The 16500-nt window shown below is 39.0% G+C and overlaps 1 protein-coding gene and 1 non-coding gene across 4 annotated transcripts in view; both read left to right on the forward strand.

The window, feature by feature from the left end:
* Positions 1-16500, forward strand: part of NEDD4 (NEDD4 E3 ubiquitin protein ligase) — a 167963-nt gene that overhangs the window by 27873 nt on the left and 123590 nt on the right. For all 3 annotated transcript variants that reach the window (XM_055279239.2, XM_063639393.1, XM_055279240.2), the window contains 2 exons: positions 12676-12754; positions 12851-12889. In XM_055279239.2, coding sequence (XP_055135214.2) covers positions 12676-12754; positions 12851-12889 — 118 coding nt within the window. The remainder of the gene's footprint in view (positions 1-12675; positions 12755-12850; positions 12890-16500) is intronic.
* LOC129483810 (small nucleolar RNA U13) lies at positions 8523-8626 on the forward strand. The gene has a single exon (XR_008658301.1). It is a non-coding gene; the product is annotated as a small nucleolar RNA U13 (small nucleolar RNA).

Raw genomic sequence — 16500 nt, forward strand, 5'->3', positions numbered from 1 at the left:
GTTACCCAGCTGGAAGATGAGAGAGATGAGAGAGACAAAGATTGGAGGAAAAAAAAAAACAGAGCCTTGAGGATTTGTTAGGTAATATATAAAAGTCTAACATGGATATCATTATATAATATCTTGTAGTCTAACACAGAAAGGGGAGGGAAAAGAAGAAGGCAAAATATTTTTGAAGAAATTTTGGCCAAGTTTTTTTCCAAATTTGATTAAATTTATATAGTATTAAAAAACACCAAGCAGGATAATAAACATTAAGAACACAATGAGGTGCATAACAGTCAAACTGTTGAAAGCCAAGTATAAAGAAAAAAATCTTGACAAAAAGAGAAAAATATGACACTTTATATATGGGGGAACTACAATTCAATTAATTACTGACTTCCTACCCAAAACTATGGAGACCAGGAGAAAATGGAACAATCAAATAACCATCAATCCATAATTTTATATTCAGTGAAAATATCCTTTAAGGAAGATGACAAAATAACATTTTCCAAAAAAAGACAACTAGAGAATTCATCACTGGCAGACCTGCGCTGTAAGATATCTTGAAGAAAGTCCTTTCAGCTGAAGAAAATTGAAACCAGATAGACACTCAGGTCCTGAGAAAGGAATAAAGAGCATCAAAAATAGTAAATATCTGGGAATATACAAACATGTTTTGCTTTTATCATCATACCTTTTTAAAATAAAACATACGCCTGTTGAAATCACAACTTGAAACATTGTTTTGTAGGATTTATAGTTTGTTAATGGAATACGTAAAACAACTATAACATAAAGGATGGAGCAAGTATAAGTTATGGACTTATTTGGTAGAATGGTACAATACTAAGTATAAGTTGAAGAAAAGATTAATGATGTATATTGTAATATCCAGAGAAACCAATAAAAAATAATGCAAAGAATTATAGATAAAAAACAGTAGAAACTTTAAAATGAAGTTGTTGAAAAACTAAATAAACAAAAAAGCCAGGAACTTTAGCCCAGAGGTTCAAAATCAGCCTGGGCAACGAAGTGGGACCCTGTCACTACAAAAAGTCAAAAAATTAGCCAGGTGTGGTTGTATGCATCTGTGGTCCCAGCTACAAAGGAGGCTGAGGTTGGAGGATTGCTGGAGCCCAGGAGGTCAAGGCTCCAATGAGCCATGATTATGCCACTGCACTCCAGCCTAGGTGACAGAGTGAGACCCTGTCTCAAAAAAAAAAAAAAAAGAGTGCCAGAAAAGGAGAAACAAATGATTTAAAAAAGTAACCGAGGCCGGCTGTGGTAGCCCATGCCTGTAATCCTAGCACTTAGGGAGGCTGAGGCTGGTGGATCACCTGAGGACAAGAGTTTGAGACCAGCCTGGCCAACATGGTGAAATCCCATCTCTACTAAGACACAAAATTAGCTGGGTGTGGTGGTGCATGTCGGTAATCCCAGCTACTCAGGAGGCTGAGGCAGGAGAATCAATTGAACCCAGGAGGCGGAGGTTGCAGTGAGCTGAGATCACGCCATTGCACTCCAGCCTGGGCAAAAGAGCTAAACATCCAAAAAAAAAAAAAACCAGAAAAGGAGGAACAAATGAACAAAAAAAGTAAAAGAGGCCGGGTGCGGTGGCTCATGCTTGTAATCCCAACACTTTGGGAGGCTAAGGTGGGTAGATCACCTGAGGTCAGGAGTTCGAGAGTAGCCTGGGCAACATGGTGAAACCCTGTCTCTACTAAAAATACAAAAATTAGCTGGGTGTGGTGGCAGGCATCTGTAATCCCAGCTACTCAGAAGGCTGAGGCAGGAGAATTGCTCGAACCTGGGAGATGGAGGTTGCAGTGAGCCAAGATTATGCCACTGCACTTCAGCCTGGGTGACAAGAGTGAAACTCCATCTCAAAAAGAAAAACAACGTAAAGGGCAGGGACAATGGAAAACAAACAATAAACCTGGTAGACTAAATCCAATCATATCAATAATTACATGGAACATTAATGGATTAAAATAAATATGAGACAGAGGTTGTTAGGATAAATTAAAAAACAAGACCCAACTATATACTGTCTTACGTGATGCACTTAAAATATAAAGACATAGCTAAGTTGAAAGAAAGCGGATGCAAAAAGATATGCCATGCAAACAGTAAGCATAAAAAGACTGAAGTGGATATATTAGTATCTGGTAAAATAGATTTCAACATAAAAATTTTCAAACATTTCATGATGATAAAGAATAAAGTCAGTCAGGAATATATAACAATCATAAATGTGTGTGTGCCTGCTAAAAGAACTTAGAAAAATATGAATCAAAATTTGACGGAATTAAAGGGGAAATTTTTAAAACTCCCACCGTCATAGTTGGAGGTATTAACACTTCTCTTTCAGCAGTTGATAAAACAACTAAATAAAAAAATCGAAAACATAAATTTGAACAATATTATGAACAACTTTGACCTAAAGAACACTATTTCTAACAACTTTCTTTTCAAATGTACATTCTTTTCAAGTGTACATGTTACATTCACTAGTATAGACCACATATGGGCTATATTAGTTTATTGCTGCATAATAATATACCACAAACTGGCCGGGCGCGGTGGCTCACACCTGTAATCCCAGCACTTTGGGAGGCCGAGGCGGGCGGATCACAAGGTCAGGAGATCGAGACCATCCTGGCTAACACCTTGAAACCCATCTCTACTAAAAATACAAAAAATTATCCGGGTGTGGTGGTGGGCACCTGTAGTCCCAGCTACTCGGGAGGCTGAGGCAGGAGAATTGATATGAACCCGGGAGGCGGAGGTTGCAGTGAGCCAAGATGGGACCACTGCACTCCAGCCTGGGTGACAGAGTGAGACTCCGTCTCAAATAATAATAATAATAATAATAATAATAATAATACCACAAACTTAGTTGCTTAAAAGAATGTACATTTATTGTTTCACAGTTTCTGTGGTTCAGAAGTTCCTGCATTGTTTAACTAGGTCCTCTGCTATAGGGTCTTGCAAAGCTGCTGTTGTATTTTTTTTTCTAATTTTTTCTAATTTTGCATTCTTGAAGTCTCTCACATGAGAGTGGCTGTAAACTCTAGCCCTGCCCTGATGAGACTCTAGGAATTTGGACATAGATGTTTACAGTGTGCCTTTCATGGGTATTTCTTTATCCTGGCAAGTGCCCTCCTGCCTAAGTGTCTGACCTATGACCAGATGTCCCTCTCACAGCAAACTCGCATATCCTGGCAGATGCTCTTATATCTCTCGTTTGTGTCCAGTTTATTCCTACCAAAATAGCAGATAGCCACTCTCTAGGAGAATCCTGACAAAGAAGTTAGGGTCGAGTGTATTGGTCAGGTGAGACACGGGAGGCAACTCAACAAAACACATGAAATAACAGCAGTTTATTACTTACAGATGCCAGAGAGAAGAGGGCAGCATGCCTCCCAGGGCCAACAGGAAGTGGGGAGCCATCTAGGACATGCATAGTCAACTAGTGGGTGGGGAACAGGGCAAAGAGTACAAGGGACCTGTGGGCTGAGGCTTTTATTGGGGTCCAGGGCATTTTCCAAGCAGGTTTCCTTCAGGGAGTTGTAATTGGTGGGTTTAGAGCAAGTAGGCACAAATTTCATGGAGTCATGCTGTGTCTGAGAAATCAGTATTAGGGTTCTCTAGGGGGACAGAACTAATAGGATAGATGTATATATGAAGGGGAATTTAGTAGGAGAATTGACTTACATGATCACAAAGTGAAGTCCCACTATAGGCCATCTGCAAGCTGCGGAGCAAGGAAGCCAGTCCGAGTCCCAAAACCTCAAAAATAGGGAAGCCAACAATGCGGCCTTCAGTCTGTGGCCGAAGGTACAAGAGCCCCTAACATATCACTGGTGTAAGTCCAAGAGTCCAAAAGCTGAAGAACTTGGAGTCTGATGTTCGAGGGCAGGAAGCATCCAGCACGGGAGAAAAATGAAGGCCAGAAGACTCAGCAAGTCAAGTCCTTCCACGTTCTGCCTGCTTTATTCTAGCTGCCCTGGCAGCTGATTAGATGGTGCCCACCCAGATTGAGGGTGTGTCTGCCTCTCCCAGTCCACTGATTCAAATGTTAATCTCCTTTGGCAATACCCTGACAGACACACCTAGGAACAATACTTTGCATCCTTCAGTCCAATGAAGTTGACACTCAATATTAACCATCACAGAGAGGTGGTTACTGTGGCTTTTTTCTGCAGTCCTTGGCGGTATGGGGTCAGTGGAGCAAGTCAAGTAGGTTGAATCTAGTTGTTCCTTAGGGAGGTGGTTACCAGGAGGCAGTTGTGTAAGGTAGTTATCTGGATTGACCACATTGAGGAGCTGAGAGGAGGTAGAGAACTGGAAACTGTGCTAAGGGTGACTAAGACTTGCTTCTGGTGTAAAAATATCCAACTTAACATTCAATATGGATGCTGAGGCAACATAAAATTATAGGAATTCACTTCAGCTGTCATTAAGGTATTGGTAGGGCGATGGTCTTAGCTGAGGCTTGCTTAGGGAAGGATTCACTTCCAAGCTAATGTGGTTGCTGGTGGCATTCAGTTCCTTGCATGCTGCCAGTCTGAGCGTTTGCATTTCTGGCTAGCTGTCAGCTGGAGGCCCTCTCAGCTTCTTACCATTCAGCAGCTCACAAGCTGCCAGTTTGCTTCTTCAAAGCTAGCAAGAGTCTCCTAGCAAGATGGATTACAATCTTATGTAATGTAATCACGTACTTTTTGTCATATTTGCCATAATCTGTTGGTTAGAATATATAGATCTGTCCCATGCTTAAGAGGAGAGGAACAAAAAGAGCATGAATATTAGGAGGTGGGGATAATAGGAGCTGCCCTAGTGTCTGGATGCCACAATATTCTGGGCCTTAAAACACTAAACCACATTCTTTTGAAATGCACATGGTACATTAATCAACATAGACCATGTGTGGGTCCACAGGACAAGTTTCAGAGATTTTCAAAAGATTGAAATCATATAGAGGATGTTCTTTGAGAACAGTGGAATTCAATAGGAAACCAATAATATTAAGATCTAGAAAAACTGCAAATATTTGGAATTTAATTAATATACTTCTAAATAATATATATGTCAAAGAAGAAAACATTTTGAACTGAATGAAAATGAAAATACAGCAATATCACAATTGTGGAATTCAGCTAAAGTTATATTCAGAGGGAAGTTTATGTCTTTAAAATGCTTAACTTAGAAAAGGAGCAAGATATAAATGAATGTTTTGAGTTCTGACCTTAATAAATTAGAAAAAGAAGAGCGAATGAATTCTAAAATAAGTAGAGGGAAGAAATAATAAAGACAAGGGCCAAAATCAATAAAAGAGAAAGTGGACAATGGTAGAAAAAAATTATTGCAATCAAAAGCTTGTTATTTGAAGACATCAATTAAAGTTTTAAACCTCTAGCTAGAATGATCAAGAGTTAGAGAGAAGGCACTAATTACTGGTAATGAGAATGAAAACTGGGGCATTGCTATAGACCCTGTGGAAATGAAAAAGATAAAAAGAAAACATTTTGTACAATTTCATATCAATAAAGAAGTACACACAATTTAGATGAAGTAGATAATATTCTTGAAAGACACAGATTACAGAACTAGCCACAGAACAAATACAAAACTTTAATAGATGTTTATTATTGAAAGAAATTGAATTTGTTATTAAAAGAAATTGAATTTGTTGTTAATTAAATTGAATTTGTCCTTCCCACAGAGAAAACTCCAGGCCCACATGGTATCACTGGATACAGCTATCAGACATTTAAGGAAAAAAATACAAATTCTACACAAATGCATTCAGAAAATGGAGGGCATTTCCCAACTCATTTTATTAGGCTAATATTATCTTGATCCCCCAACCAGACACAGACATCACAAGAAAACTTAAAACCAATATCCCTCAACATAGATGCAAAAATGAAATTGAACATTATGTAGCAATATATCACCAGGTAGGATTTTTCCTAGGAATGCAAGGTTTGTTCAACATTAAAAAAATTAATCAATGCAATTCATCGTATTAATACAGTAAAGTAGAAAAAACACATGGTCATTTCACTTGGCATGGAATGTGCCTTTGACAAAATCTAACACCCAGTTATGATAAAATCTCTCAGCAAACTAGCATAAAATACAAAGGTGGCTTAACATCTGAAAATTAACTGATGTAATACACTGTATTAATAGAATAAAAGAAGACAGTCATCTTTTTTTTTTATTATACTTTAAGTTCTAGGGTACATGTGCACAACGTGCAGGTTTGTTACATATGTATACATGTGCCATGTTGGTGTGCTGCACCCATCAACTCGTCATTTACATTAGGTATATCTCCTAATGCTATCCCTCCCCACTTCCCCAACTCCACGACAGGCCCCAGTGTGTGATGTTCCCCACCCTGTGTCCAAGTGTTCTCATTGTTCAGTTCCCACCTATGAGTGAGAACATGCGGTGTTTGGTTTTCTGTCCTTGTGATAGTTTGCTTAGAATGATGGTTTCCAGCTTCACCCATGTCCCTGCAAAGGACATGAACTCATCCTTTTTTATGGCTGCATAGTATTCCATGGTATATATGTGCCACATTTTCTTAATCCAGTCTATCATTGATGGACATTTGGGTTGGTTCCAAATCTTTGCTATTGTGAATAGTGCCACAATAAACATACATGTGCATGTGTCTTTATAGCAGCATGATTTATAATCCTTTGGATATATACCCAGTAATGGGATGGCTGGGTCAAATGGTATTTCTAGTTCTAGATCCTTGAGGAATCGCCACACTGAGAAGACAGGCATCTTAATAAAAGCAGAAAACACAAACTGACAAAATTCAACACCCATTCGTAATAGACACTCTGCAAACTAGGAATAAATGGAAATGTCCTAAACCTCATCAGGGGAATCTATGAAAAAACCCAGTAGCTAACCACCTACTTAATGGTGGCAGTTTGAAGGCCCTCTACTTAACTCAGGAATAAGGCAAAGTTGTCTGCTTTCATGTTCTATCCAACATTGTACTATATATTTTAGCCATGTAGTATGGCAAAGAAAAAAAAATCGTACAGTCAAAAAGGAAGAAGTAAAACTGTCTTTATTTGCAGACAACATGGTTTGTATGTAGAAAGCCCCAAGGAATCTACAGAAAAAACTACTGGAAGAACTAAGTGAATTTAACACCACCACAAAATGCAAAGTCAGTGTTTATATAACCCAAAATCAGTTATATTTCTGTATCCTATCATTGAGCCATTGGAAAATACAATTTAAAAATGTGTTTACAATTGTATAAAAGTTAAATATTTAGAAATAAATACAACAAAAGATTTGCAAGAAATGGACACTGAAAACTATAAAACAGTGCTGAGAGAAGTCGAAGACCACATAAATCAATGGATACATATACTGTTTTCATTAGAAGACTCAATAGTGTTAGGGTGGCATTTTTCTCCAAATTGATTAGGTTTGGCACAGTCCCAGTAAAAATCTCAGCAAGTTTTTTCAGAGAAATTGATAAGCTGATTTCAATATTTGTATGGAAAGTCAAGGCACATAGAATAGCCAAAACAATTTCAAAAAAGAACAAAATTGGAAGACTTACATTACTCCATTTCAAGACTTGCTACACAGTTATAATAAGACAGAGCGGCAATGGCATGAGAATAGATATATTGTTCAATGGAATGGAGAGCGTAAAAATACGTGCGCGTGTGTGTGTGAGACAACAAGAGAATATATACACATATGTATGATCAGTTCCTGTTTAACAAAAAATGCTGATGTAATGCAAGAGAAAGGGTAGTCTTTCAGTACACAGTACTAGAACAACTGGTCTGTATAGAATGAAATGAATCTTGGCCCTTACCACACATCATTCAGAAAATTAGTATGAGCTAAAATGATAAAACTTCTATAGGAACACATAGGAAAAAAATCTTTGCTCTATTGGGTTACACAAAGTTTTCGTGAACAGTACCAAAAAGGATGAGCCATAAAAGAAAAATGTTGTAAGAAATTTCAATACAATTAAAACTTTTCTTCTTTAAGAAACAAGGTTACGGAAAATGCAAGCCATAGATTGGGAAAAAGTAACCTCAGACATATATCTGGAAACAACCTAAATGTCCATCGTCAAATGAATGGGTAATCTCATGTATCCCATAAATACATACACCTACTATGTACCCACAAAAATTAAAAACATAAAAAAAAGAAATGTGGGCTGGGCATGGTGGCTCACACCTGTAATCTCAGCACTTTGGGAGGCCAAGGTGGGAGGATCACTTGAGCCCAGGAGTTCGAGACCAGCCTTGTGATAAGACCCTGTCTCTACAAAAAAAAATTTTTTAAATTAGCCAGGTGTGGTGATGCACGCCTGTGGTCCCAGCTACTCAGGAGGCTGAAGTGGGAGGATCACTTGAGCCCAGGAAGTTGAGGCTGCAGTGAGCCATGTTTGTGCCACCTCACTCCAGCCTGGGTGACAGAGCGAGACCCTGCCTCAAAAAAAAAAAAAAAATGTAGTATAGATCCTTTTGTAGTTTTTAAGTGTCATGACGGGCTGTCCATGCACATGTGTAAGATATGCCACCCTTGAAGCTTGTTACAACATGGGCAGGTTACCAATCTCACATGAAAAGAAAAAAAAAAAGAAATGTATATTCATACAATGTTTATTCAGCCTTTAAAAAGAAGGAAATTCATATGACAATATGGATTAATCATTAGGATATTATGCTAACTGAAATAAGACAGTCACAGAAAGACAGATACTGCATGTTTACATTTATATATCTAAAATAGTCAAATTCGTAGAATCAAAGAGTGGAATGCTGGTTGCTGTGTTGGGGTGAGGGGTAAGTAGAAATGGAAGTTAATAATTAACAGGCATTAAACTTGAGTCAAGCAGGAAGAATAAGCTCTAGAGATCTGCTGTACAGTGTTGTGCCTAAAGTTAACATTAATGTGTGTGCAATTAAAAATTTAAAAGGGTAGAGCTGCCAGGTGTGGTGGCTGATGCCTATAATCCCACCACTTTGGGAGGCTGAGGCAGATGGATCACTTGAGCCCAAAAATTTGAGACCATCTCAGGCAACATGGTGAAACTCTGTTTCTACAAAAAAACACAACAATTAGGCGTGGTGGTGTGCGCCTGTAGTCCCCGCTTACTTGGGAGGCTGAGGTGGGGGGATTGCTTGAGCCCAGGAGGCAGCAGTTTCAAGTGAGCCGAGATTGCACCACTGCACTCAAGCCTGGGCAACATTGCAAGACTCTGTCTCAAAAAATGAAATGAAATTGAATGAATGAATGAATGAATGAATAAATAAATAGGGTAGAGGTCATGTTAAATATTCTTACCACAAGAGAAACAATGAAACAAAGATATCTGATGAAGTCCATTAACCCCCTATATATATGAAACCTCTTACAACTCAATAATATAATTAAAAAGCCAATTAAAAATGGGCAAAACTCGGCTGGGCATGGTGGCTCATGCCTGTAATCCCAGCACTTTGGGAGGCCAAGGCGGGTGGATCACCTGAGACTGGGAGTTGAAGACCAGCCTGACCAACATGGAGAAACGCCATCTCTACTAAAAATACAGAATTAGCCAGGTGTGGTGATGCATGCCTGTAATCCCAGCTACTTGGGAGGCTGAGGCAAAAGAATTGCTTGAACCTGGGAGGCGGAGGTTGCGGTGAGCTGAGATCACGCCATTGCATTCCAGCCTAGGCAATAAGAGTGAAACTCCATCTCAAAAAAAAAAAGGAAAAACTCTTGAACAGACAGTGTCTGTGTATTGTTCAAGTGTATTTGTCTAGCTGGATGGTGAGATTAGGGATAGACATATAATTACATTTACATTTTGTATTTATATTTAATAGTATATAGTTAGTTGTAAAAAACCATGGATAAGATTGTAAAGGGAAAATGTAGAGAGAACAGAGGGCTGGAGCAATACCTAGGGAATATCAGTATTTGACTGGCAGATAGTAGAAGAGGAGACTAAGTAAGCCACTGAAGGAACAGTTCGAGTAGTATGAGGAGCACTGGAAGAGGTGTGTCATAGAAGCGAAATGAGATGAGTGTTTCAAAGAGAAAATGGTCAGTAGTATCTAAAAACATAAAGAGGGCCAAAAAAAGAAGTATCTGGAAAATGTTGATTGCGTTAACAAGATTGGTGACTTTACAACAGCCTTTTCATAGGAATGGATCTGAAGGGAAGAGACAGAAACCAGACTGTAGGGTTTTGAAGTGTAACAGGAATTAAGGAAATAAAGAAAAGGAGCTGGTATGCTATAGTGGTTAAGAGTATAGGCTGGGAGGCTGAGGCAGGTGGATCATGAGGTTGAGAGATTGAGACAATCCTGGCCAACATGGCGAAATCCCGTCTCTATTAAAATACAAAACATTAGCTAAGCATGGTGGTGGGCGCCTGTAGTCCCAGTTACTCACGAGGCTGAGGCAGGAGAATTGCTTGAACCCAGGAGGAGGAGGTTGCAATGAGCCGAGATCATGCCGTCGCACTCCAGCCTGGCGACAGAGCAAGAGAGTTTAAGCCGGGCGTGTTGGCTCATGCCTGTAATCCCAGCACTTTGTGAGGCCGAGGCGGGCAGATCACCCGAGTTCAAGAGTTTGAGGCCAGCCTGGCCAACAAAACCCCGTCTCTACTAAAAATACAAAAATTAACTAGGTGCGGTGGCGCGTGCCTGTAATCCCAGCTATTAGAGAGGCTGTGGCAAGAGAATAGCTTGAACCCAGGAGGCAGAAGCTGCAGTGAGCCAAGATTGTGCCACTGCACTCCAGCCTGGGTTACAGAGTGAGACTTCATCTCAAAAAAAAAAAAAAAAAAAAAAAAAAAAAAAAAAAAAAAAAAAAAAGAAGAAGAAGAGTATGGCCTCTGGAGCCAGGTGCTGGAGTTTCAATCCTGGCCGTGTGATCTGTATGAAATAAAGAAAGGAATAGTACCTACCTCACAGGTGGTTATAGAGATTCAAAGAATTAATATACGGGCTGGGCTCTGTGGCTCACATCTGTAATCCCAGCAGTTTGGGAGGCCAAGGCGGGCGGGTCACCTGAGGTCGGGAGTTCGAGACCATCCTGGCCAACATGGTGAAACCCTGTCTGTACTCGTGGTGGCGGGCGCCTGTGGTCCCAGCTACTCGGGAGGCTGAGGCAGGAGAATGGCATGAACCCGGGAGGCAGAGGTTGCAGTGAGCCGAGATTGCACCACTGCACTCCAGCCTGGGCAACAGAACAAGACTCTGTCTCAAAAAAAAAAAAAAAGAATTAATACATGAAACGTGCTTACAGCAGTGTCTGGCACTGAATAATTGCTATATAAGTGTTCTTGTTTTTATTATTAAAAACTGTCTCTGAAAAGGTTTGACTGGGAATAGAAGAAAAAGATGTATTTTGCTTTGCTGGAGAAGGGAGGGAAAGTCAAGGGGAAGAGGAGTTTAAAAACATTTATATGCCTAGAGAAACCTAGATCAAAGAAAAAGCCAAAGGTCTAAAAGAGAGCAATGAGAACAGATGATGCAAGGCTCCAAAGTTCAGAGAACTTGGAACAAGGGGGATGAGACTCAAAACAAGAGGGCTCCTGACTCACTAGGTTAGGGGTAAGAATGGATTCTGATAAATACCAGTATGTTGTGAGTGTTCTGGTGCCTTTGATTTTGGCCAATTAAGAGGTAACGTGGTATGAGGAAATGGAGTTGGGGGAAGGATAGTTTGGATTAGTTTGGAGGGTACTTGGTGGAGAATGGTGAGTTCTTTCGATACCCAAGGAAAATAGGAGAAATTTAACCATGGACAAGTAAAGTGTCCAAAGTCTTGTGGTTTACAACCCTATATTTCACAAGAATTTCCTTCTCCATGTCTCCTTGTAGAAGTGGTTACATAACACCTAGTTATTTTATCTTATTTTATTTTTTGAGACAGAGTCTTGCTCTGTCGCCCAGGCTGGAGTGCAGTGGCATGGTCTTGGCTCCCTGCAAGCTCCACCTTCCGGGTTCACGCCATTCTCCTGCCTCAGCCTCCCGAGTAGCTGAGACTAAAAGTGCCTGCCACCACGCCTGGCTAATTTTTTTGTGTATTTTTAGTAGAGATGGGGTTTCACCATGTTAGCCAGGATGGTCTTGATCTCCTGACCTCGTGATCCGCCTGCCTAGGCCTCCCAAAGTACTGGGATTACAGGCGTGAGCCACCGTGCCCGGCCACACCTAGTTTTTTGTTTTTTTTTTTTTGTTGTTGTTTTTTTTAAGTGAAAGCAGTTTGCCTTTACTTTATAAGAAGAGTTTACACCTATGAGATAACCTGAGACAACCTGAGGTCTTACAAAACCAGTCTTAGAATCATGAATTAACCATCTTAACTCAAAAGAAGAATGTAATAAATATCCAACAGAATTTTAAAAATCTAGGAAGGTTATAATCATTAGGCCTGTGATTAAAAGGTTTTCTTTCTAATTCTTTGTGTCTTTCACTAACATGGTACTTCAGGTTTTTAATAAGATGCAAAAATTACTTTAATTGCTCACCTGCCTAAGAATCCTGACTTTTAAATTCAGGAAATAATTGTAGACATAACTAACAAGGAAAACTGTGAATTTTATAGTCTGGGTAATCTGAGCTTGGGGTAAGCAATAATTAAAATTTTTCTTTTCTTTTTTTTTAACAGTGATCCTTACGTGAGAGTGACGTTATATGACCCAATGAATGGAGTTCTTACAAGTGTGCAAACAAAAACCATTAAAAAGGTTAGACTTAGCAATATTCAAAAGTTTTTAATGTACTTTGTTTTATTTTTATAAGACAAAACCTTATTCAGTTATGCTATGTTTATTATTTTTTAGAGTTTGAATCCAAAGTGGAATGAAGAAATACTATTCAGAGTAAGTATATATTTTATTTTACTAAAGTGGAAAAAGTAAGTTTTTTTCTCAGGAGGTTAGAATGATGAATTCTCATTTTTAATATTTGAAGATGTATCTCAGAATTTGCCTAAAGTTGTGAAAATATAAAAGGAATTGAAATTTTGTCTTATGAAAATGGAGAGGTAAAAGACTAGAATTATCTCATTCTACTAAAACTGATTTAGAGACTTTACAGTAGTCTTACTCCAGTTGAGCAGATTCAGTGTTTTCTCATAAAGATGATGCAAATTATATTTATGTCTCCCCAGTCATTTATTATTAAGTAGATTAGGGCCTATCAAGTGAATACATTTATTTTTATCCATACATCATTCACATTGCTGCCTTTCCACCCCATCTGCCTCATTTCCCGTAAGAGCAAATTCCAATCAGCAATTATTTCCAGTTCCTCAGCAAGGCCCTCAAACTGACAGTGTCTCCTTGTACCTATTTCATATCAGAGTTCTTACTGTTGCCAGAATCAAAACCCTACCAGAGCAGTGGTAGAGATGCATTTTAGGAATTTTCCCTCTCTGGATTATTCCCACTTGTATCATCCTTAAAATGTTCTTCCTTGACCCCATATTCCGCTTTAGCTCTTGACTCGTTTCTCTGTTCACCTGAATAGGGAACATTCATGGAAGAGTTGTCTGCCCTCATCATTTCTGCTTCTCCGGGATGCTCGTTAACCCACTGTACTCTAAATCCCCATCACTCAAATGAAACTGCTGTTGTTCAGGTTACCAGTGACTTCCCTGCCGCCGAGTTTATCTTATCTCATCTTACTCATGCTCTTTGCAGCATTTGACATGGCAGATCATTCCTGAAGCACCAGCCTCTCTGGAGGCTTTTATGGTACCATACTTGATTTCAGTAAGGAAAACAGAAGCCGTTCTTCTGTACTTCATGTTTAAAGTTTTTTGTTTGTTTTGTTTTGTTCAATTTTACTAAAGTGAATTTGAAGGGAAGAAATTGCTGACACTAAGGGCAAGGAAGCTGTTGCTGAAGATCCAGCCAACGGCATCAATTAAATAGCTTCTGTTTTTTTGGTTTGGAATAAGATTTTCCCCACTCTATGTAGTATGACATAAAACAACCTTTTAAATTGGTTTGGAAATTTTGGATTCTTGAGGAAATGGTATTGAATCCATTGGATCGTCAAATGAAGAAAAATGAAGCTAAATTTCTGTTTTTACTATTTAACCAGAATAAATTCCAGACTTGATAATGTCTGGTTTTGATTGCTTTTTTTGGCACAAGTGTTGGTTAGGACAGTGTTTTTAAATTCCCAAGTTGTTGAGTTATTTATTTATTTATGCTTTTGTTTTATTTTACTTATTTTGTTACATTTTTGTTAGAAACATATGTATTTTCTTTTTTTTTTTTAATTATACTTTAAGTTCTAGGGTACCTGTGCACAACGCGCAGGTTTGTTCCGTATGTATACATGTGCCATGTTGGTGTGCTGCACCCATTAACTTGTCATTTACATTAGGTATATCTCCTAATACTATCCCTCCTCCCTCCCCCCACCCCATGACAGGCCCCAGTGTGTGACGTTCCCCTTCCTGTGTCCAAGTGTTCTCATTGTTCAATTCCCACCTATGAGTGAGAACATGCGGTGTTTGGTTTTTTTGTCCCAGTGATAGTTTGCTGAGAATGATGGTTTCCAGCTTCATCCATGTCCCTACAAAAGACATGAACTCATCCTTTTTATGGCTGCATAGTATTCCATGGTGTATATGTGCCACATTTTCTTCATCCAGTCTATCATTGATGGACATTTGGGTTGGTTCCACGTCTTTGCTATTGTGAATAGTGCCACAATAAACATATGTGTGCATGTGTCTTTATAGCAGCATGATTTATAATCCTTTGGGTATATACCCAGTAATGGGATCGCTGGGTCAAATGAAATTTCTAGTTCTAGATCCCTGAGGCATCGCCACACTGTCTTCCACAATGGTTGAACTAGTTTACAGTCCCACCAACAGTGTAAAAGTGTTCCTATTTCTCCATATCCTCTCTAGCACCTGTTGTTTCCTGACTTTTTAATGATTGCCATTCTAACTGGTGTGAGATGGTATCTCATTGTGGTTTTGATTTGCATTTCTCTGATGGCCAGCGATGATGTGCATTTTTACATGTGTCTGTTGGCGCATAAATGTCTTCTTTTGAGAAGTGTCTGTTCATATCCTTTGCCCACTTCTTGATGGGGTTGTTTTTTTCTTGTAAATTTGTTTGAGTTCTTTGTAGATTCTGGATATTAGCCCTTTGTCAGATGAGTAGATTGCAAAAATTTTCTCCCATTCTGTAGGTTGCCTGTTCACGCTGATGGTAGTTTCTTTTGTTGTGCAGAAGCTCTTTAGTTTACTTAAATGCCATTTGTCAATTTTGGCTTTTGTTGCCATTGCTTTTAGTGTTTTAGACATGAAGTCCTTGCCCATGCCTATGTCCTGAATGGTACTGCCTAGGTTTTCTTCTAGGGTTCTTATGGTTTTAGGTCTAACATCTAAGTCTTTAATCCATCTTGAATTAATTTTTGTATAAGGTGTAAGGAAGGGATCCAGTTTCAGCTTTCTCCATATGGCTAGCCAGTTTTCCCAGCACCATTTATTAAATAGGGAATCCTTTCCCCGTTTCTTGTTTTTGTCAGGTTTGTCAAAGATCAGATAGTTGTAGATGTGTGGTGTTATTTCTGAGGGCTCTGTTCTGTTCCATTGGTCTGTATCTCTGTTTTGATACCAGTACCATGCTGTTTTGGTTACTGTAGCCTTGTAGTATAGTTTGAAGTCAGGTAGTGTGATGCCTCCAGCTTTGTTCTTTTTGCTTAGGATTGTCTTGGCTATGCAGGCTCTTTTTTGGTTCCATATGAACTTTAAAGTAGTTTTTTCCAATTCTGTGAAGAAAGTCATTGGTAGCTTGATGGGGATGGCATTAAATCTATAAATTATCTTGGGCACTATGGCCATTTTCACGATATTGATTCTTCCTACCCATGAGCATGGAATGTTCTTCCATTTGTTTGTATCCTCTTTTATTTTGTTGAGCAGTAGTTTGTAGTTCTCCTTGAAGAGGTCCTTCACATCCCTGGTAAGTTGGATTCCTAGGTATTTTATTCTCTTTGAAGCAATTGTGAATGGGAGTTCACTCGTGATTTGGCTCTCTGTCTGTTATTGGTGTATAAGAATGCTTGTGATTTTGCACATTGATTTTGTATCCTGAGACTTTGCTGAAGTTGCTTATCAGCTTAAGGAGATTTTGGGCTGAGACGATGGGGTTTTCTAAATATACAATCATGTCATCTGCAAACAGGGACAATTTGACTTCCTCTTTTCCTAATTGAATACTCTTTATTTCTTTTTCCTGCCTGATTGCCCTGGCCAGAACTTCCAACACTATGTTGAATAGGAGTGGTGAGAGAGGGCATCCCTGTCTTGTGCCAGTTTTCAAAGGGAATGCTTCCAGTTTTTGCCCATTCAGTATGATATTGGCTGTGGGTTTGTCATAAATAGCTCTTATTATTTTGTGATACGTCCCATCAATACCTAATTTATTGAGAGTTTTTAGCATGAAGGGCTGTTGAATTT

Source organism: Symphalangus syndactylus, chromosome 5, assembly GCF_028878055.3.
Source record: "Symphalangus syndactylus isolate Jambi chromosome 5, NHGRI_mSymSyn1-v2.1_pri, whole genome shotgun sequence".
NCBI lineage: Eukaryota > Metazoa > Chordata > Mammalia > Primates > Hylobatidae > Symphalangus > Symphalangus syndactylus.